The sequence below is a fragment of the Oncorhynchus clarkii genome, chromosome 20, assembly GCF_045791955.1.
Source record: "Oncorhynchus clarkii lewisi isolate Uvic-CL-2024 chromosome 20, UVic_Ocla_1.0, whole genome shotgun sequence".
NCBI lineage: Eukaryota > Metazoa > Chordata > Actinopteri > Salmoniformes > Salmonidae > Oncorhynchus > Oncorhynchus clarkii.
Genome location: NC_092166.1, coordinates 32,377,462 through 32,400,019, shown reverse-complemented (window position 1 = coordinate 32,400,019; position 22,558 = coordinate 32,377,462). Strand labels below are relative to the sequence as shown.

At 43.4% G+C, this 22,558-nt stretch overlaps 1 protein-coding gene and 1 long non-coding RNA gene across 4 annotated transcripts; one reads left to right on the top strand and one right to left on the bottom strand.

Annotated features, from left to right (window-relative positions):
- Positions 1 to 185: 185 nt before the first annotated feature.
- Positions 186 to 9,380, bottom strand: LOC139376240 (uncharacterized). Its single transcript, XR_011627895.1, has 2 exons — positions 9,076 to 9,380; positions 186 to 1,636 (listed from the first exon to the last, which is right to left on the bottom strand). It is a non-coding gene; the product is annotated as an uncharacterized lncRNA (long non-coding RNA).
- LOC139376239 (peroxisomal biogenesis factor 19-like) lies at positions 9,360 to 19,592 on the top strand. 3 transcript variants are annotated; one of them, XM_071118557.1, is made up of 8 exons: positions 9,360 to 9,707; positions 11,248 to 11,345; positions 11,571 to 11,733; positions 14,925 to 15,010; positions 15,172 to 15,345; positions 15,477 to 15,635; positions 15,727 to 15,771; positions 15,883 to 19,588. In XM_071118557.1, the coding sequence occupies exons 2-8, from the start codon at positions 11,310 to 11,312 to the stop codon at positions 15,967 to 15,969; spliced, it is 750 nt and encodes a 249-aa protein (XP_070974658.1). In that variant the 5' UTR covers positions 9,360 to 9,707; positions 11,248 to 11,309; the 3' UTR covers positions 15,970 to 19,588. The 3 variants fall into 3 exon arrangements, with proteins under 3 accessions (XP_070974658.1, XP_070974657.1, XP_070974656.1); XM_071118556.1 differs by having other exon boundaries at positions 9,378 to 10,394; positions 15,883 to 19,592; XM_071118555.1 differs by lacking the exon at positions 9,360 to 9,707 and having other exon boundaries at positions 10,973 to 11,345; positions 15,883 to 19,587.
- Positions 19,593 to 22,558: the final 2,966 nt, after the last annotated feature.

Here is a 22,558-nt window from a genome sequence, read left to right as displayed (position 1 = left end):
TACTCCCCTAATGACTACTTTCTCAGAAACAGACTGAAGTTATCTGAAGTTTTACAATGCTGCACCACAAGTATGCAAGCACGCACACAACACACTCTCTCTCACACACACACACACTGGTGCCTGTTTTCAAATAAGGACTATGTCCACGAGCCCACAAGAACACCTGAGCCCTATACTACTAATGTAATTTAAAGTTTTATTGTCACGTGGCACACAAGTACAGTGAAATGCCTCTGGCAAGTTCAACTTTGGATTTCAAATATACATTTAATTTAACTAGGCAAGTCAGTTAAGAACAAATTCTTATTTACAATGACGGCCTACCAAATAGAAAAAGGCCTCCTGTGGGGATGGGGACTGGGATAAAAAAGAAGAAGATATAGGACAAAACACACATCACAACAAGAGAGACACCACAACACTACATAAAGAGAGACATAGAACAACAACATTGCATGGTAGCAACACCACATGACAACAACATGGTAGCAAGACAACATGACAGCAGCACAACATGGTAGCTGCACAAAACACGGTACAAACATTACTGGGCAGAGACAACAGCACAAAGGCAAGAAGGTAGAGACAACATTACATCATGCGAAGCAGCCACAACTGTTAGTAAGAGTGTCCATGATTGAGTCTTTGAATGAAGGGATGGAGATAAAACTGTCCAGTTTGAGTGTTTTTTTGCAGCTCGTTCCAGCCACTAGCTACAGCGAACTGAAAAGAGGAGCTACCCAGGGATGTGTGTGCTTTGGGGACCTTTAACAGAATGTGACTGGCAGAACGGGTGTTGTATATGGGCTCCCGAGTGGCGCAGCAGTCTAAGGCACTGCATCTCAGTGCTAGAGGTGTCACTACAGACCCTGGTACGATTCCAGGCTGTATCACAACCGGCCGTGATGGGGAATTCCATAGGGCGGCGCACAATTGGCCCAGCGTCATCTGGGTTAGGATTTGGCCATCACTGTAAATACGTATTTGTTCTTAACTGACTTGACTAGTTAAATAAAATACAAATGTGGAGGATGAGTGCTGCAGTAGGTATCCCAGATAGGGGGGAGTGAGGCCTAAGAGTGTTTTATAAAAAAGCATCAACCAGTCAATCAATCAAATTTATTCATAAAGCCCTTTTTACATCAGCCGATGTCACAAAGTGCAGTACAGAAACCCAGCCTAAAACCCCAAACAGCAAGCAATGCAGGGATAGAGGCACAGAAAAACTCCCTAGAAAGGCAGGAACCTAGGAAGAAACCAGGCTATGAGGGGTGACCAGTTCTCTTCTGGCTGTGCCAGGTGTAGATTATAACAGTACATGGCCAAGATGTTCAAACACTCATAGATGACCAGCAGGGTCAAATAATAATAATCACTGTGGTTGTAGAGGGTGCAACAGGTCAGCACCTCAGGAGTAAATGTCAGTTGGCTTTTCATTGCCGATCATTCAGAGTTAGAGACAGCAGGTGCGGTAGAGAGAAAGAATAGAAAACAGCAGGTCTGGGACAGGTAGCACGTCCGGTGAACAGGTCAGGACAGTTGAAACTGGAGCAGCAGCGCGACCAGGTGGACTGGGGACAGCAAGGAGTCATCAGGCCAGATAGTCCTGAGGCATGGTCCTAGGGCTCAGGTCCTCCAAGAGAAGAGAAAGAAAGAGAGAATTAGAGGGAGCATACTTAAATTCACACAGGACACCAGATAAGACAGAATAAATACTCCAGATATAACAGACTGACAGCATAATTACTGGAGGCTGAGACAGGATGGGGGGGGGTGAGACACTGTGGCCCCGTCCGGCCATAACCCCGAACAGGGCCAACCAGGCAGGATATAACCCCACCCACTTTGCCAAAGCACAGCCCCCACACCACTAGAGGGATATCTTCAACCACCAACTTCAACCAGCCGAGTATAGCCTACAAAGATCTCCCCCACGGCACGAACCCGAGGGGGGCGCCAAGCCAAACAGGAAGATCACGTCAGTGACTCAACCCACTCAAGTGACGCACCCCTCCTAGGGACGGCATGGAAAAGCACCAGTAAGCCAGTGAGTCAGCCCCTGTAATAGGGTTAGAAGCAGGGAATCCCAGTGGTGAGAGGGGAACCGGCCAGGCAGAGACAGCAAGGGCAGTTATTCGCTCCAGTGCCTTACCATTCACCTTCACACCCCTGGGCCAGACTACACTCAATCATAGGACCTACTGAAGAGATGAGTCTTCAATAAAGACTTAAAGGTTGAGACCGAGTCTGCGTCTCTCACATGGATAGGCAAACCATTCCATAAAAATTGAGCTCTATAGGAGAAAGCCCTGCCTCCAGCTGTTTACATAGAAATTCTAGGGACAATAAAGAGGCCTGCGTCTTGTGACCGTAGGACAACGACCCCAAGCAATAGGACAACGACCCTAAGCACACGGCCAAGACAACGCAGGAGGGGCTTCGGAACAAGACTCTGAATGTCCTTGAGTGGCCCAGCCAGAGCCCAGACTTGAACCTGATTGAACATCTCTGGAGAGAACTGAAAATAGCTCTGCATCAACGCTCCCCATCCAACCTGATAGAGCTTGAGAGGTTCTGCAGAGAAAAATGGAGAGAGAGACTCCCCAAATACAGGTGTGCCAAGCTTGTAGCGTCATACCCAAGAAGAAGAAGGCTGAAATCGCTGCCAAATGTGCTTCAACAAAGTACTAAGTAAAGGTGTCTGAATACTTATGTAATCGTGATATTTTTGCTAATTTATAAAAAAAATAAAAAAAATGTCTAAAAACCTGTTTTTGCTTTGTCATTATAGGGAATTATGTGTAGATTGATGAGGGAAAAAACTATTTAATCAATTTTAGAATAAGGCTGTAACCTAACAAAATGTGGAAAAGGTCTGAATACTTTCCGAACCGTAAATGGATGGGAGAGCTTCCCACTGCCTGAATTATGTGACTTTATACCCTGCACTCTTTGAGAGAGGTAGTTAGCATGCCAAAGATCCTCAGAGACACCAATAGTCCTTAGCCGGCCCACAAGAATGGAATGGTCTACCGTATGAAAAGCTTTGGCCAAGTCAATAAAAATAGTAGCACAACATTGCTTAGAATCTAGGGGCAATGGTGACATAATTGTGGACCTTTAAGGTTGCAGTGACACATCAATAACCTGAGCGGAAACCAGATTGCATAACAGAAAGAATAGAATAGACTTTAAGAAAGCCAGTCAGTTGATTATTGACACGTTTTTCCAACACTTTTGATAAACACGGCAAAATAAAAATTGGCCTTTAAATAAAGGACAAACTGTGGCTGCCTTCCAAGCAATGGGAACCTCCCCAGATAGGAGAGACAGGTTAAAAAGGTCAGAGATAGGCTTGGTGATGATAGGGGCTGCAACCTTAAAGAAGAAAGGATCTAAACCATCTGACCCAGATGGTTTTTGGGGGTCTAGTTTAAGGAGTTCCTTTAGCACCTCGGACTCAGTGACTGCCTGCAGGGAGAAACTTTGTAGCGGGGCAGGGGAAAAAATAGGGAGGAGCATCGGGGCTAGTCACATTAGAAGGGGTAGGAGATGAGGAAATGTTGGACGGGAAATGAGGCATGGCTGAGTCAAATAGGAATCCTGACTTAATGAAGTGGTGATTAAAGAGCTCAGCCATGTGCTCCTTGTCAGTAACAACCACATCATTAACATTAAGGGACATGGACAGCTGTGAGGAGGAGGGTTTATTCTCCAGGTCTTTAACCGTTTTCCAGAACTTCTTGGGGTTAGACCCACAGAGAGAGAACTGGTATCACGAAAACGGCTCACCTTTTCTGAGGACCAATTCAAATCAGATTCCGTCCCTCTTGCAAAAACTGCATCCTTCATTTGCGGAATACAACTGATTCAGTATTTTGAATCTGTTTTTGTGTGCTAAAAAATAGTAACGTTAAAATCACATTACACATTTTGTAATAACAAATGCATTTGAAATTTCATGCACAGTAAAACTTTTGTATGACTTATTATTTTATTTATAGGAGTGGGGGAAAAGGTTTTTGTGCATTGATAATATCATGACTTGCCAGTCCTGAGATGGAGATCGGGCGTGCCGGCTAGGCTAAGGTCTTAAGACCCCCCCCAGTTTTATGATGGTCATAAATACCTTCCCTTGCCAAGCAGTATGGAGGGAGAGACCTAAGTAGAACAAAGGATCATCTCCTGCCAAAACTCCTGCATCCCCAAAATTTGAGAATTAAACAATATTTCTATTTGTTAGAAATGGTCAGCGGAGACTAAAATAACCCTCAAGTTAAATTTGTTTTTATGTTGCGACGCCACGAAAGACAGTATAACCACATAACTGTATCTCTGTCTACACTTCTCAATTATGAGGTTTACATCTGAATGTTGTATAAAATGAATGATTAAGTATCAGAATACTTTTGAAAATATAGAAATGTAACTAAAGTCTTGTAAATTAGAAAATGTTTTTTAACGTAAAGTTTATCCAGTCAGTAACCATGCCCACGTGAGCACAGACATTATGCCAAACATAATGGAACACCCTTTTTCCCCAAGTGTTTAAAAGGACTTGCTGAAGAATTGACATATTAGACCAGTTACGTGCAGCACCAACTGAATACGTTACAAATGGTTACGAAATCTACCACTCTATAGACCAAGCAGACTAAGGCGTGAGCCAGATGTTGCAAAATGGTTTAAAACGACAACTCCACCAAAGGACAAGACCAGAGAATGTGAGAACGCTAGTCCCAGCGTTGAAATGGTTACATCTACAGAACAAGCCGAATGTTGCAAAATGGTTATAAACTATCGATCACTACAGAAGAAGCAAATCCTAGATGTCGCGATGTCGGTCTGCAGCTGAAAACATACGTAGCCCAGGAAGAGAACACCGGCAACCTCTGAAGCATTCTAACGAGATCCAACTCTAAGAACTACTGTACAGGGTATGTCGAAGTATCAATTCTTACCACCACCACGACTTCTACCTAAGGACATGGTGATCTCTGGTGACTGAACCAGAGTCATACACCCAACATCTCCGAGACCAAAGGATTTCGACGATCAAGGCCAGCTCAATCGTAAATATATAAATTGCATTCTCTTTTTCCAAATGAGCAGTTATTAGAGTGCTTAAGATTTTGTATTTTCGTGAGCGCAGCTTCCCAATGTCTGATAGGGAGACAAAGGAGTTACTCTTTCTCCCCCTTCCTCTCTCTGAATTTGCCACCGCGTTATAACCACTGTCCTGTTTTGTTAGTCTTCTAGAGACTTTTTACTGTATGTTGTTAGTGTGTATTCTGTAATTGTTTAATTAGTTGGTAAATACATAATTGACCTAATTTGTGTATCGCAGATTCATCCATAAAGTAGGGTTCGTGCAGACTACAAGAAAGTACGACGTTCAGAATGTCAGATGAGGTAATAATATATTAATAAGTGACTGTCGATAAGATATGAAAATATCTGAAGAGAGTTCAATTTGGGAAATAGTAACTCTAAACATCATTTTCCTGTGGTGCCCCGACTTCATAGTTAATTAATGTTTACATGATTAGTTTAATCATGGAATAATTACACAGAGAATTGATTTGATAATATAACAGTCTTCACTTTAATGATAGTCAAGACACGACAATAACCACACCAAAGCACAAGCTAATAAAATAAAGTCCATTTTACATGATAGCCTGCTGAATTTGCAAGACAACTTTTCTTTCATTTCGATTTTGGCACAAATGAAAATGTGAAAACCGACTTGCCCATGGATTGATGTTTCAGCTATAGAAATAAGAATACATAGAAAGGACATCTCCACTCAAGTCAATGATGACGTAATGGGTGGACTGGCTGCCATTTTGAGTGTACCCATGCCAGGAAGTTAAAGCAGGAAGTGTACCTTTCAATCTGTGCTGTGCTATGCTTTCAGAGCATGCGCAGACCAGCTGGATGGTGTGTTTACGGACATATTCAATCTCTCCCACCATTGTTCCTGTACCCAAGAAGGCAAAGGTAACTGAACTAAATAGCACTCACTTCTGTCATCATGAAGTGCTTTGAGAGGCTAGTTAAGGATCATATCACATCCACCTTACCTGCCACCCAAGACCCAGGCTTGATTACCAACAACAACGAAACACCCTATAGGGAGGAGGTGAGGGCACTCGGAGTGTGGTGTCAGGAAAACAACCTCTCACTCAACGTCAACAAAACAAAGGAGATAATCGTGGACTTCAGAAAACAGCAGAGGGAGCACCCCCCTATCCACATCGACGGGACAGCAGTGGAAAAGGTAGAAAGTTAAGTTCCTCAGCGTACACATCGCTGACAAACAGAAATGGTCCACCTAAACAAACAGCGTGGTGAAGAAGGCGCAACAGTGCCTCTTCAACCCCAGGAGGCTGGCGTTGTCACCTAAAACCCTCAAACTTTTACAGATGCACAATTGAGAGTATCCTGTCGGGCTGCATCACCGCCTGGTACGGCAACTCCACACCCATAACCGCAAGGGCTCTCCAGAGGGTGGTGCGGTCTGCACAACGCATCACCGGTGGCAAACTACCTACCCTCCAGGACACCTACAGCACCCGATGTCACAGGAAGGCCAAAAAGATCAACGACAACCACCCGAGCCACTGTCTGTTCACCCTACTACCATACAGAAGGTGAGGTCAGTACAAGTGCATCAAAGCTGGGACCGAGAGACTGAAAAACAGCTTCTATCTCAAGGCCATCAGACTGTTAAACAGCCATCACTAACACAGTGAGGCTGCTGCCTACATACAGACTTGAAATCACTGGCCACTTTAATAAATGGATTACTAGTAACTTTAATAATGCCACTTTAATAATGTTTACATATCTCGCATTACTCATATGCATCTTGCCTATGCTGGTCGATCATTGCTCATCGATATATTTATATGCATATATTCTTATTTAATTCCTTTACGTAGGAATGAAATACTACTATTAGGTAGTTGCTGTGGAATTGTCAGATTACTTGTTAGACATTGCTGCATTGTTGGAACTAGAAACACGAGCATTTTGCTACACTCACAATAACATCTGCTAACCATGTGCATGTGACCAATAAAATTTGATTAGATTTTTTGAGTCAACTCAACTGACATTACAAAAAATACATTCCATTGCATTTTTTTTTTTTTTTTTTTACCTTTATTTAACTAGGCAAGTCAGTTAAGAACAAATTCTTATTTTCAATGACGGCCTAGGAACAGTGGGTTAACTGCCTGTTCAGGGGCAGAACGACAGATTTGTACCTTGTCAGCTCGGGGGTTTGAACTTGCAACCTTCCGGTTACTAGTCCAACGCTCTAACCACTAGGCTACCCTGCCGCCCCATGCATGAGCCACATCAGTTCGCATCATTTGAATCAACATTCTACATTATCATGGCAATCCAGCATCAGTTGCTAAAACTGATGCTGGATCGCTACCAGCACCTGTCCTCACTACTCTGGACGGTTCGGACTTAGAATATGTGGACATCTACAAATACCTAGGTGTCTGGTTAGACTGGAAATTCTCCTTTCAGACTCATTTTAAACATCTACAATCCAAAATTAAATCTAGAATTGGCTTCCTATTTCGCAACAAAGCATCCTTCACTCATGCTGCCAAACATACCCTCGTAAAACTGACTAACCTACCGATCCTTGACTTCGGCAATGTCATTTACAAAATAGCCTTCAACACTCTACTCAGCAAATTGGATACAGTCTATCACAGTGCCATCCGTTTTGTCACCAAAGCCCCATATATACTACCCACCACTGCGACCTGTATGCTCTCGTTGGCTGGCCCTTGCTTCATATTCGTCGCCAAACCCACTGGCTCCAGGTCATATATAAAAGTCTTTGCTAGGTAAAGCCCCGCCTTAACTCAGCTCACTGGTCACCATAGCAGCACCCACCCGTAGCACGCGCTCCAGCAGGTATATTTCACTGGTCACCCCCAAAGCCAATTCCTCCTTTGGCCGCCTTTCCTTCCAGTTCTCTGCTGCCAATAACTGGAACGAATTGCAAAAATCACTGAAGATAGATATGACTCATATCTCCCTCACTAACTTTAAGCACCAGTTGTCAGAGCAGCTCACAGATCACTGCACCTGTACATAACCCATCTTGTAAATAGCCCATCTCAATACTGTTATTATTTTTTTGTGCTTCTTCGCGACCCAGTATCTCAACTTGTACATTCATCTTCTGCACATCTATCACTCCAGTATTTAATTGCTGAATTGTAATTATTTTGCACTATGGCCTATTTATTGCCTTACCTCCCTTAACTTACCTAATTTGCACACACTGTATATAGACTTTTTCCCCCATTGTGTTATTGACTATTTGTTTGTTTATTCCATGTATAACTCTGTGTTGTTGTTGTTGTTTGTGTAGCACTGCTTTGCTTTATCTTGGCCAGGTTACAGTTGTAAATGAGAACTTGTTCTCAACTAGCCTACCTGGTTAAATAATCGTTATTTTTTTTAAATTCCAAAATACCATGGACATTATTATATCACAATTCCAGGCAGCCATTGCAAGTGTACCCATGAGTTTACCAGTCAATTGCCAGAGTTAGAAGCCCATTATATTCATTGTTATTTCTATGGTTTCAGCATAGAGCCCCACAGTGGCGGTGTAGTACTACCCATAAAACCTAGCGGTTAAACAGGGAAATGGTTCCAATAGTTTTTACACCATAGGGGATTTTTAGAAACACTTAAAATAAGGACTGTGTTATGTGTAGACTAACCCTGGCATAACGTTTTGATAACCATGTAAATCTTTTTCGAACAAGACTACTTTTATCAGTATATTCGACTCTATTTACTCTTAGATTCAGAAATGCTAAATAGCATCTAAGTAGACATCATGCAAGATTACAAATTCCTGCATGCTGCTGCACGTCATCTCTAGATGACACCTGCTAACAGGTATTGTGTCACTTAAAAACTTGCCCAAGACAGTTTACAGAATTGTCAATTTAAAGAAATGTAGACAATTTATTAATTGCTACATTTATGCTAACATTAGATAGTTAATCCAGAGATTCATACCTTTGCCTCGATTCAGCAGTCTTGTCCAGATCATCATGGCGCTTTTACTTCACGATAGCCACATTAGCAGCTAATTAGCATTTCATTTGTGTGGGGGTAAATAGACTAATATATTTATAAGTCAACCTTGTAAATGTCTCTCGGACAAGTTATCAAAACGCCACTCCCGAGTAAGCCTTCACGAAACACAGCCCTTTAAGTGTTTCTAAAATCCCCTATGGAAAAAACGATTGGAACCATTTCCCGTTTGACCGCTAGGTTTTATGAGTATTATGACCCATACTGTGTGACACTATTGTCTCAATGAAGAGTTTGGCTTTCGACAAGCAAACGCAGTTACAAGCCTGCTGGGAGTTATGCTGCGTTCAAAACTGGAAACTCTGGAAAAATACGAGGTCAAGTCATGACGTCAGTGATCTTCAGGTCCGAAAGTTGGCGCTCAATAAAGAGGCCTCAGTTCCCGAGTTGGAAGAGTTCCCAGTTGTTTCGAACACACTGAAGTCGGACATTTCCGAGTTCCCAGTTGTTGTGAACGCGGTGTACGGACGAGCAATATTCAGAGCATGGTAGAAGGGGACTTTCTAAAAACACCCCACTTCGATACATCTACAACCAAAATGACTTTATAGCAGGTTAGGAGAGCATTTTCGCCAACCCTTTTCCTAACCTACCGGTATGTAATATTCATCATTAGGGTGGATAATTGTTGTTTCACATTCAGGCATATACTGCTTTTTACATTTTTTGAAGGTCATTTTCCATTCTCTCATGCCTCTTAGTGCTGAGCGATTCGTGCTTTTGAGGTCGGCTCGATTATTTTAAAAAAAATAATGGGTTTTGATTTCGGTTTTGATTATTTGCATTGAATGCTGTATTCAACACAGAATAAAACCATCAATAAAAGTCCCATGATGGTAGTGACTGCCCATTTACTGCTTATCATTTATTAACCATAATTTATTCACATTACTTTAATAAAATATTTCAGTTGTGTATATTAGGCTACATTTGTTTTATTTATTTCATTCCAAGTCATCACCTCGTCTCTATAGAGCTGCCGCCTTTGCTGTCTGACAAATTCACTATTTTGTAGTTTGACATTTGACATTCATCACATTGGAACGAATGTGTTCTTCCTATTCGTCCCTCCCACTGCAAAACCTAGCTGTGCCGCGTTCAGCACAAATAGGAACTGTGAACTCTGACAAAACATTTTATACTCACGTCATTTTACTGCGTCTACGGCACAGTTGTTTGGATAGAGAAGATGGCTTCAGGGTCAGCCGGACAAGACACAGAACTGGATGAGTTATTGGACAGTATGATTTTACATTACTCCCTGAGTGAAGTGTGATTGTTATCAATCCTGCCAAAAGATACATTCATTCAAGTATTGTGTAAAACGTGGATCAACGCGCCTTGTTAGCTAGCTAACTTTAGCTAGCTTAGATGGTGGAATTTGGTTGGACCTGCATGCCAAGTCCAAAACGAAAGCCAGGCATTATCTCACAAAATCTCATGCCTTTTGCTGTTTACAACGGGGTCATCATTAGCATTACAACGCTAACGCAGTATATATGATTTCATAATTTGTCGTTCGCTTTGACCCCGATTTGACAGAAATAGAACGGCATCAAATGTGGTTGCAAGTTAAACTCAAGCTGCCCTTGAATTATTATTATTTTATTTTTTATGGTTTACAGCTAGTGTGATCTGGATTGTCAGACAGCTCTGTCATTGTTTATGTCAACTGGATAACCAATTTGAATTCATAATGTATTGCATACTAGTAACCAATCCCACTTTGTATAGCCGGCTGCTAGACTAGAGACTACTGTTATCTTAATAGCAGGAATGCAATTACCATATCATAATCTGACGTTTTTAATAATTCCAGTAGGTTGGTGAAGTTGTACTCCTAACATCAGAGATGGTAATGGTGGTAATGTATAAAACAATTGGGTTTCTGAAGTAGAAGTAGTGACCTCATCATACTGAGTTTGATAATCAACTAATACATGACTGTATTGCACATTGACCCCGACGTTGAAGAGTTGACCTTTGTCCTCTAGCTACCTGCTCAATCTCTTCACCTTGTCTTGACCTGCTCCTGCTAAATGCTGATAACTGTGCCACAACATCTCCACTTCTACTGTCTTTCCTCTATTAAAGGTGCGCTCGATGACTTTGAGAAGACAAACTCGGCCACCTTGGGCCCAGCCACCGCTGCTGCCATGGCTCCCCCACCAGCCAAGGGCAGCGAGGAGAAAGTAAGTGAATCTTTTCCCTGGTTTCTAGAATGTCCCCTAGCTTCACCAATTGCCTGGTGCTTGCTTATAAGAAACTCTGGTTGTTGGTGTTCTGATTGTGGTACAGAAGGTATCTTTCAGTGTCTCCTCAATGTCTGTCAACCCTTTCCTATACATTTCTATCTGTGAATGGGGGAAGATCAACTGACCAAGAGTTTGTTTACCTGTTGATGCAAATCTCTCTAGCTCCCTCTACTGGAGGACAGTCAGTTCTTCGAGGCACTGTTTGAAGGTGAGATGGCCTCTCAGGCAAAGGAAGAGTGGGAGAAAGCCATGACTGAACTCGCACAGGAAGAACCTGAGCTGCTGCAACACTTTCACAAATTGTCAGAGGCAGCAGGGAAAGTTGGTAAGCATCCACATATTTTCAGTTCTGTTTTTACGTGCCCGTCTGTTTTTATCCATGTCAGTTTTTTCCCCCGTGTTTTGCGGAGATGTATGTGTATGTATATACAGTGCCTTGTGAAAGTATTCGGCCCCCTTGAACTTTGCGACCTTTTGCCACATTTCAGGCTTCAAACATAAAGATATAAAACTGTATTTTTTTGTGAAGAATCAACAACAAGTGGGACACAATCATGAAGTGGAACGACATTTATTGGATATTTCAAACTTTTTTAACAAATCAAAAACTGAAAAATTGGGCGTGCAAAATTATTCAGCCCCCTTAAGTTGATACTTTGTAGCGCCACCTTTTGCTGCGATTACAGCTATAAGTCGCTTGGGGTATGTCTCTATCAGTTTTGCACATCGAGAGACTGACATTTTTTCCCATTCCTCCTTGCAAAACAGCTCGAGCTCAGTGAGGTTGGATGGAGAGCATTTGTGAACAGCAGTTTTCAGTTCTTTACACAGATTCTCGATTGGATTCAGGTCTGAACTTTGACTTGGCCATTCTAACACCTGGATATGTTTATTTTTGAACCATTCCATTGTAGATTTTGCTTTATGTTTTGGATCATTGTCTTGTTGGAAGACAAATCTCCGTCCCAGTCTCAGGTCTTTTGCAGACTCCATCAGGTTTTCTTCCAGAATGGTCCTGTATTTGGCTCCATCCATCTTCCCATCAAGTTTAACCATCTTCCCTGTCCCTGCTGAAGAAAAGCAGGCCCAAACCATGATGCTGCCACCACCATGTTTGACAGTGGGGATGGTGTGTTCAGCTGTGTTGCTTTTACGCCAAACATAACGTTTTGCATTGTTGCCAAAAAGTTCAATTTTGGTTTCATCTGACCAGAGCACCTTCTTCCACATGTTGGGTGTGTCTCCCAGGTGGCTTGTGGCAAACTTTAAACGACACTTTTATGGATATCTTTAAGAAATGGCTTTCTTCTTGCCACTCTTCCATAAAGGCCAGATTTGTGCAATATACGACTGATTGTTGTCCTATGGACAGAGTCTCCCACCTCAGCTGTAGATCTCTGCAGTTCATCCAGAGTGATCATGGGCCTCTTGGCTGCATCTCTGATCAGTCTTTTCCTTGTATGAGCTGAAAGTTTAGAGGGACGGCCAGGTCTTGGTAGATTTGCAGTGGTCTGATACTCCTTCCACTTCAATATTATCGCTTGCACAGTGCTCCTTGGGATGTTTAAAGCTTGGGAAATATTTTTGTATCCAAATCCGGCTTTAAACTTCTTCACAACAGTATCTCGGACCTGCATGGTGTATTCCTTGTTCTTCATGATGCTCTCTGCGCTTTTAACGGACCTCTGAGACTATCACAGTGCAGGTGCATTTATACAGAGACTTGATTACACACAGGTGGATTGTATTTATCATCATTAGTCATTTAGGTCAACATTGGATCATTCAGAGATCCTCACTGAACTTCTGGAGAGAGTTTGCTGCACTGAAAGTAAAGGGGCTGAATAATTTTGCACGCCCAATCTTTCAGTTTTTGATTTGTTAAAAAAGTTTGAAATATCCAATAAATGTCGTTCCACTTCATGATTGTTTCCCACTTGTTGTTGATTCTTCACAAAAAAATACAGTTTTATATCTTTATGTTTGAAGCCTGAAATGTGGCAAAAGGTCGCAAAGTTCAAGGGGGCCGAATACTTTCGCAAGGCACTGTGTATATATATATATATATTATATATATATATACTGATCAAAAAATTAAAGGGAACACTTAAACAACACAATGTAACTCCAAGTCAATCACACTTCTGTGAAATCAAACTGTCCACTTAGGAAGCAACACTGATTGACAATAAATTTCACATGCTGTTGTGCAAATGGAATAGACAACAGGTGAAAATTATAGGCAATTAGCAAGACACCCCCAATAAAGGAGTGGTTCTGCAGGTGGTGACCACAGACCACTTCTCAGTTCCTATGCTTCCTGGCTGATCACTTTCCTGGTCACTTTTGAATGCTGGCAGTGCTTTCACTCTAGTGGTAGCATGAGACGGACTCTACAACCCACACAAGTGGCTCAGGTAGTGCAGCTCATCCAGGATGGAACATTAATGCGAGCTGTGGCAAGAAGGTTTGCTGTGTCTGTCAGCGTAGTGTCCAGAGCATGGAGGCGCTACCAGGAGACAGGCCAGTACATCAGGAGACGTGGAGGAGGCCGTAGGAGGGCAACAACCCAGCAGCAGGACCGCTACCTCCGCCTTTGTGCAAGGAGGAGCAGGAGGAGCACTGCCAGAGACCTGCAAAATGACCTCCAGCAGGCCACAAATGTGCATGTGTCTGCTCAAACGGTCAGAAACAGACTCCATGAGGGTGGTATGAGAGCCTGACGTCCACAGGTGGGGGTTGTGCTTACAGCCCAACACCGTGCAGGACGTTTGGCATTTGCCAGAGAACATGGTGTGGGGTGGCATTTCTTTGGGGGGGCCGCACAGCCCTCCATGTGCTCGCCAGAGGTAGCCTGACTGCCATTAGGTACCGAGATGAGATCCTCAGACCCCTTGTGAGACCATATGCTGGTGCGGTTGGCCCTGGGTTCCTCCTAATGCAAGACAATGCTAGACCTCATGTGGCTGGAGTGTGTCAGCAGTTCCTGCAAGAGGAAGGCATTGATGCTATGGACTGGCCCGCCTGTTCCCCAGACCTGAATCCAATTGAGCACATATGGGACATCATGTCTCGCTCCATCCACCAACGCCACGTTGCACCACAGACTGTCCAGGAGTTGGCGGATGCTTTAGTCCAGGTCTGGGAGGAGATCCCTCAGGAGACCATCCGCCACCTCATCAGGAGCATGCCCAGGCGTTGTAGGGAGGTCATACAGGCACGTGGAGGCCACATACACTACTGAGCCTCATTTTGACTTGATTTAAGGACATTACATCAAAGTTGGATCAGCCTGTAGTGTGGTTTTCCACTTTAATTTTGAGTGGGACTCCAAATCCAGACCTCCATGGGTTGATAAATTTGATTTCCATTGATAATTTTTGTGTGATTTTGTTGTCAGCACATTCAACTATGTAAAGAAAAAAGTATTTAAGAATATTTCATTCATTCAGATCTAGGATGTGTTATTTTAGTGTTCCCTTTATTTTTTTGAGCAGTGTATATTTTGTTTTACAGGTACTGATGTAGCCTCCCAACAAGAATTCACTTCCTGTCTCAAAGATACCCTCAGTGGATTGGCTAAAAATGCAGACAACTTACAGGTAGTTCAGATGATTATAATTTGGATGTTTTTTAATAAGTAATGAAAGGTTTGGTTATTACCACGCTTGGACAATGTTCTGAAAATATTGACCATTGGTGGAATGCTGCTTTCTTTGTACTTCAATGCATTTCAGACTGTTCTCGTGTTTTTATTAATCAGAGTGCAGGATTGGCTGGAGAGGATCTGGCAAAGACTCTGGAAGGGCTGGATTTGGAGGAGGATGGAGAGCGGGACGGGCAAGATGGAAACATCCTGCCGATCATGCAGTCCATCATGCAGAATCTTCTCTCCAAGGAAGTGCTCTACCCGTCTCTCAAAGAAATCACTGAGAAGGTTAGTGTGTGTTTTTTCTTGGCTTATGTTTGGGTTTTCCCTCAAATTATACTTATTCTTATTTTTTATATACCTTGCCCTTTACCCAACTTTCTAACTGGATAACTGATTGTCATTCACTCCTCATGAAGTATCCTGAGTGGCTGAACAGCAATCGTCAGTCCCTCCCCCCAGATCAGTTCCAGCGCTACGAACAGCAGCACAGGGTCATGGGAGAGATCTGCAGCCTGTTTGAGAAGGAGGGAGATGGGGAGAATAGCTTTGAGAGCATTCTGGAAATCATGCAGCAGGTGAGACAAATGTGCATGAACTGTTGGTTGTCATCCATACTGATGGTTTCCTGTGTATGGATATTGATTGAATTATTATCTGAATTTTCAGCTACAAGACCTGGGCCAACCACCCAAAGAGCTGGCTGGTGAATCAGTATGTTTCTCCTCTCACTTGCTCTCTCTTTCTTTGTCTACCAACCTATCTTTATTAGTGCAGCTGTGGAGTAATGTTAAATTGATCGCCTTATCTGTTTTCCCCCATCAGCCACCTGGCCTAAACTTTGACCTGGAATCCTTGAATCTCTCAGGAGCCTCTGGGACTGGAGCTGCAGATCAGTGCTCGATCATGTGATCTCAGAGCAGCCAGTTCAATTGATACACAGGCTAGGGCCGTGTGCTACCGGGCTGACGAGGGAGGACCATCAATCACTATAGCAGAAGGGCGAGGAGGAGAACGAGACTGTTTGCACTGCTCTCCTCCTAACATATGTTTCTGTGTCAAAATAGAAGAGCACTGTGAAGGGTGGCAAAACAAACCAATGTGACCACACCCTTCGGTAACTCACTGATCATTACATAACTGATTTTAAGTCAATTGCTTTGGTTTGTCATAATAGGCTCTTCCAGGTCATTTATAGTACAGGTAGTACCATTCCCACACACAGCTCAACTGACTAGCACTTGACTTATCTGGCAGTTTTTACACTCACCACTGTTTAGCCTAATGAGTACTGAAACTGGTTGAACTGCCCTGTTGGTTAAAACAGTGCCTTGCACATTTTTCTTCAGAATTTGAGAATGTTCATTACTGTTATGAGTCTTACAGCAGGGATATTAGGTTTCTCTGTTGTAAGAGTTGCTGGGTGAAGATTGAGTTGTATCATGGGGCTGCATGCCTAACAAAGGTTGTTGAGTCAGTGTCACGGTTCCACTCATCAATAAAGTAACACTAACACCTCGGGTTGATTCAGGTTGTTTCTGACCACTGGTTTAGATTTACAAAATGTGTCATTGAATTATTTAAGGAAAAGAAAATGGAAGAGTTAAACTTGCCTCCTTCTAATTTCATAACATAATCACAAGACGGCTAGCTGATTTTAGAGACTTTACCTGGGTTCTTGGTTAGTTATATCTTCCCAATAGCTGCCATGTTGTACCAGAGATGGTAAACTGGTCTGTGCACATGATTTGACCTCTAGTTTTCATGTTGGTTCAAAAGTCATTGTTATATCGATAAGAGTCCACAGCCGCAGAGCCAGTCATGCAGCCAATTGGGGCTTCCGAGTGGCGCAGCGGTCTAAGTCACTGCATCTCAGTGCAAGAGGCCTCACTACAGTCCCTGGTTCGAATCCAGGCTGTATCACATCCGGCCGTGATTGGGAGTCCCGCAGGGCGGCGCACAATTGGCCCAGCGTCGACGGGGTCGGCCGCCATTGTAAATAAGAAATTGTTCTTAACCGACTTGCCTAGTTACATTTTTTTAAATGAGGTGTTTATAAGGGACATTATTCAAGTGTTTAAACCGGTTAGTTCGTTTGGGGCTGTGGTTAGCTCATTGGCACTCTGACTAGATGGGTTCGAGTCGTGATGGGGCTAAAGCCAAGGTCAGTTAGCGACCGTCTGGGTTACGACGGCCCCAGATTCCCGGGGTCATCTGTCGAGTAGTAGGACCACAGACACCACTAAGATTGTTAACTTTTTGAGTACTGAAACCACCTTTGCTTTTTATGTCGCTACAATTTATGCCGACGTTGTGAAAAAAGGGTGTGTGACACCAACGTGACCACAATCTTGAAATAGGATTTGTGCCTTCTGGAGAAAATACTGTGTTTTGCACGATTATATTGAAACCGGTACTACTACCGATATGTGACCTTGCTTTGATCTAAAGAAAAGTAATACAAATTATGATAATATATAGTATTTGTTTTTTAAAGCGACAGATACAAATACAAACATTTAAAACCTTTTCTGAGAACCTTTACAGGTGTGCATTTTAAGTGATGTGCAAAAAATGACTTTTCCCAGTGGCCTTTGCTGTGGGCACAGTGATAGTAGTGTTAGAGATACCGTGGAAGTACCCCCCTCGTGTTTGCCAGTATATTGCTGTTTCTTTAGTTTAGACTGAGTGGAGTGGAGTGACCATGACATTCTTTATATTTCATATGCCAACATATGCATTGACTGAATCTTAGGGAGTAGCCTTAGTTAGTAATGATTTTCATTAGTTAAATTGGGTGACTTCATTAGACTACCTGTATGTCCTCTTCCCATGCCCTACATCCAGACATGTCCTGGTCATAGAATGTATTGGCAGCTGGCATCTAGAGCGGATCACCTCAAACAATGTGACTTACTTAATTTGCATCACTTGTGGTAAACATACATCAGGTTGATAGACTCATGGAACAGCTGATAGACTCATGGAAAAGCAGATAAGAAGAGGAGTGTGATAGAAATAACAGAGAATATATAGGCTTTCCATTTGCATATGGCTGTGAGGGGAGATGAAGGTAGCCTATTATTACCACATGTTACTGCAAGAGGAAAATTATCAGACATGTCACACTGTCAGAGCTGATAGCTTCTATTCAGGACTGGTGTCGTTCATCCAATTATTTTTACCCGATTAGCTACATGTCTTTCCCCTGTCATCATTCAATCATCTGCCTGAATATATTGTATAAATAAACTAACTGTGTAATATCCACTATATATACAAAAATATGTGGACAACCCTTCAAATTAGTGGGTTCGGCTAATTCAGCCACACCCGATGCTGACAGGTGTATAAAATCGAGCACACAGCTATGCAATCTCCATAGACAAACATTGGCAGTTGAATGGCCTTACTGAAGAGCTCAGTGACTTTCAACGTGGCACAATCATAGGCCACCTTTGCAACAAGTCAGTTCGTCAAATTTCTGCCCTCCTGGAACTGCCCAGTCTACTGTAAGTGCTGTTATTGTAAAGTGGAAACATCTAGGAGAAACAACGGCTTAGCCACGAGGTGGTAGGCCATACAAGCTCATAGAACCGAACCGCCGAGTCCTGTAGTACGCAAAAATCGTCTGTCCTTGGTTGCAACACTCATTACAGAGTTCTAAACTGCCTCTGGCAGCAACGTCAGCACAAGAACTGTTCGTCAGGAGCTTCATGAAATGGGTTTCCTTGGCCGAGCAGCCACACACAAGCCTAAGATCACCATGCGCAATGCCAAGTGTTGGCTGGAGTGGTGTAAAGCTCGCCGCCATTGGACTCTGGAGCAGTGGAAACGCATACTCTGGAGTAATGAATCATGCTTCACCATCTGGTAGTCCAGCGGAAGAATCTGGGTTTGGCGGATGCCAGGAGAACCCTACCTGCCTCAATGCATAGTGCAAATTGTAAAGTTTAGTGGAGGAGGAAATATGGTCAGGGGGTGTTTTTCATGGTTCGGGCTAGGCCCCTTAGTTCCACTGAAGGGATATCTTAACCCTACAGAATACAATGACATTTAAGACGATTCTGTGTTTCTAATTTTGTGTCAACAGTTTGGGGAAGGCCCTTTCCTGTTTCAGCATGACAATGCCCCGTGCACAAAGCGTGGTCTCTACATAAATGGTTTGTTGACATTGGTGTGGAAGAACTTGACTGGCCTGCACCTGACTTCAACCCCATCAAACACCTTTGGGATGAATTGGAACGCCGACTGCGAACAAGGCCTAATCGCCCAACAGCAGTGGCCGACCTCACTAATGTTCTTGTGGGTGAATGGAAGCAAGTCCCCGCAGCAATGTTCCAACATCTAGTGGAAAGCCTTCCCAGAGGAGTGGAGGCTGTTATAGCAGCAATGGGGGGACCAACTCAATATTAATGCCCATGATTTTGGAATGAGATGTTCGACGAGCAGGTATCCACATACTTCTGGTCATTATAGTGTATATTATGAAATAAACTAACAACGTTTATGAATAAACAAACCAACTCAGTTTTTTTTCCTTTTGTTTTATGCTCTGTTCAGATCTGAAAAAAGATCATTGCTGGTTGAAAACACTGTGTAAATAGTGAACAAATAGTGAACATGGCTGACGTTTTACATTGTCCCAACCAACTATTATGTTATTTTTTTAAAGTTTTGTGTAACTTATTTTTTAATTAACTTATTGTGTACATAATGTTGCTGCTACCGTCTCTTGTGACCGAAAAATAACTTCTGGACATCAGAAAAGCGATTACTAACCGCGGACTAGAATAAACTTTTTCCTTTAACGAGTCCGACGAGAAGGATATCCTGCTTTCAGTGGAACAGGCCCAGATCCACTCCTTTTGCGTGAAGAAAAGAAGCCGGAAAAGGGGACACAGATCGGGGATCCTTCTGAGAATCCGGAGGCGAGTGAGTAAACTCCCACTGACATCTGTTCTTCTTGCTAACGTGCAATCATTGGGAAATACAATTGATGACCTACTATTAAGATTATCCTACCAATGGGACATTAAAAACTGTAACATCTTATGTTTCACCGAGACATGGCTGAACGAAGATACGGACAACAAAGAGCTAGAAGGATTTTCCATGCACCGGCTGAACAGAGACGCTATCTCTGGTAAGAGGAGGGATGGGGGTGTGTGTCTTTTTTGTCAATGACATCACGCACCAGCTGTTTAATATTAAAGAAGTCTCGTGGTATTGCTCGCCTGAGGTAGAGTACCTTATTTACCAAGAGAGTTCTCATCTGTATTATTCGTAACCGTCTATTTACCACCACAAAGCAAAGCTGGCACTAAGACCACTCTCAACCAACTCTATAAGGCCAAAAGCAAAGAAGAAAATGCTCACCTAGAAGCAGCGCTCCTGGTGACCGGGTGCAGGCAAACTTAAATCCGTTTTACCAATTTTTTACCAGCATGTCACATGTGCAACCAGGGGGGGGGGAAGCCCTAGACTACCTTTACTCCACACACAGAGATGCATACAAAGCTCTCCCCCTCCCTCCATTTGGCAAATCTGACCATAATTCTATCCTCTTGATTCCTGCTTACAAGCAAAAACTAAAGCAGGAAGTACCAGTGACTCGCTCAATTTGGAAGTGGTCAGATGACGCGGATGCTACACTACAGGAATGTTTTGCTAGCACAGACTGGAATACGTTCTGGGATTCATCCAATGACTTTGAGGAATACACCACCTCAGTCATCGGCTTCATCAATAAGTACATTGATGACGTCGTCCCCACAGTGACTGTACGTACATATCCCAACCAGAAGCCATGGATTATTGGCAACATCCACATCGAGCTAAAGGCTAGAGCTGCCACTTTCAAGGAGTGGGAGACTGATCCGAATGCTTATAAGAAATCCCACTATGCCCTCAGACGAACCATCAAACAAGCAAAGCGTCAATACAGGATTAAGATTGAATCATACTACTACACCGGCTCTGACGCTCGTCGGTTGTGGCAGGTCTTGAAAACTATTACGGACTACAAAGGGAAATCCAGACGCGAGCTGCCCAGTGAAGCGAGCCTACCAGATGAGCTAAATGCCTTTTATGCTTGCTTCGAAGCAAGCAACACTGAAGCATGCACGAGAGCACCAGCTGTTCTGGATGACTGGGTGATAACGCTCTCGGTAGCTGATGTGAACAAAACCTTTTAAACAGGTCAACATTCACAAAGCCGCTGGGCCAGACGGATTACCAGGACGTTTACTCAAAGCATGTGTGGACCAACTGTCAAGTGTCTTCACTGACATTTTCAACCTCTCCCTGACCCACAACTGTGTGGCCAGGATTTGCTGAGGACACAATCACTGACAACGATCAGTTGCCATACTGCTCGTTGTGACCTCAGCAAACCTAATGATGGTGTTGGAGTCATGTTTGGCCACGTGGATGAACAGGGAATACAGGAGGGGGTTAAGTACACGCCCCAGAGGGGGCCCAGTGTTAAGGATCAGCGTGGCAGACGTGTTGTTGCCTACTCTTACCACCTGGGGGCGGCCCGTCAGGAAGCCCAGGACCTCCTCCTATAGGGATGAGACGGCCTATAGGCAGGAATTCGGAGAACTGGCAGTGTGGTGCCAGGACAACAACCTCTCCCTCAATGTGAGCAAGACAAAGGAGCTGATTGTGGACTACAGGAAAAGGCGGGCCAAACAGGCCCCCATTACCATCGACGGGGCTGTAGTGGAGCGGGTCGAGTGTTTTAAAGTTCCTTGGTGTCCACATCACCAACGAACTATCATGGTCCAAACATACCAAGACAGTTGTGAAGAGGACATAACAAAACCTTTTCCCCCTCAGGAGACTGAAAAGATTTGGCAGAAGGTCCTCAAAAGGTTCTACAGCTGCACCAGAGTGTATCCTGGCAGATTGCATCATCGCCTGGTTATGGCAATTGCTTGGCATCTGACCGTAAGGCGCTACAGGGGGTAGTGCAAACGGCCCAGTACCTCACTGGGGCCAAGCTTCCTGCCACCCAGGACCTATATAGTAGGCGGTGTCAGAGGAAAGCACATAATATTGTCAGAGACTCCAGTCACCCAAGTTATAGACTGCTTTCTCTGCTACTGCACAGCAAGCGGTACCGGAGCGCCAAGTCTAGGACCAAAAGGCTCCTCAACAGCTTCTAACCCCAAGCCATTAGACTGCTGAACAATTAATAAAAATCGCCACTGGACAATTTACATTGACCTCCCCCTCCCTTTTGTACATTGCTCCTACTCACTTCATCCTCATCTACATGTACATATTACCCTCCTGCACACTTACTTGGTACCAGTGCCCTCTGTATATAGCCTCCTTATTGTTGTTCTTATTGTTACTTTTTATTATGACTTTTTATTTGAGCCTACCTGGTAAATATTTTCATCTTCTTGAACTGCACTGTTGGTTAAGGGCTTGTAAGTAAGCATTTCACGGTAAATCCTTGTAATGCCACATGTTCAATGGCTCAAATTGA

Excerpts from the sequence above, each read along its gene's own strand:
- LOC139376239 (XM_071118555.1), top strand. The coding sequence starts at position 11,193 with ATGCTGATAACTGTGCCACAACATCTCCACTTCTACTGTCTTTCCTCT. Across the intron at positions 11,346-11,570 it reads CCAAGGGCAGCGAGGAGAAA|CTCCCTCTACTGGAGGACAG; the intron begins GTAAGTGAATCT and ends AAATCTCTCTAG. Across the intron at positions 15,011-15,171 it reads AAAATGCAGACAACTTACAG|AGTGCAGGATTGGCTGGAGA; the intron begins GTAGTTCAGATG and ends TTTATTAATCAG.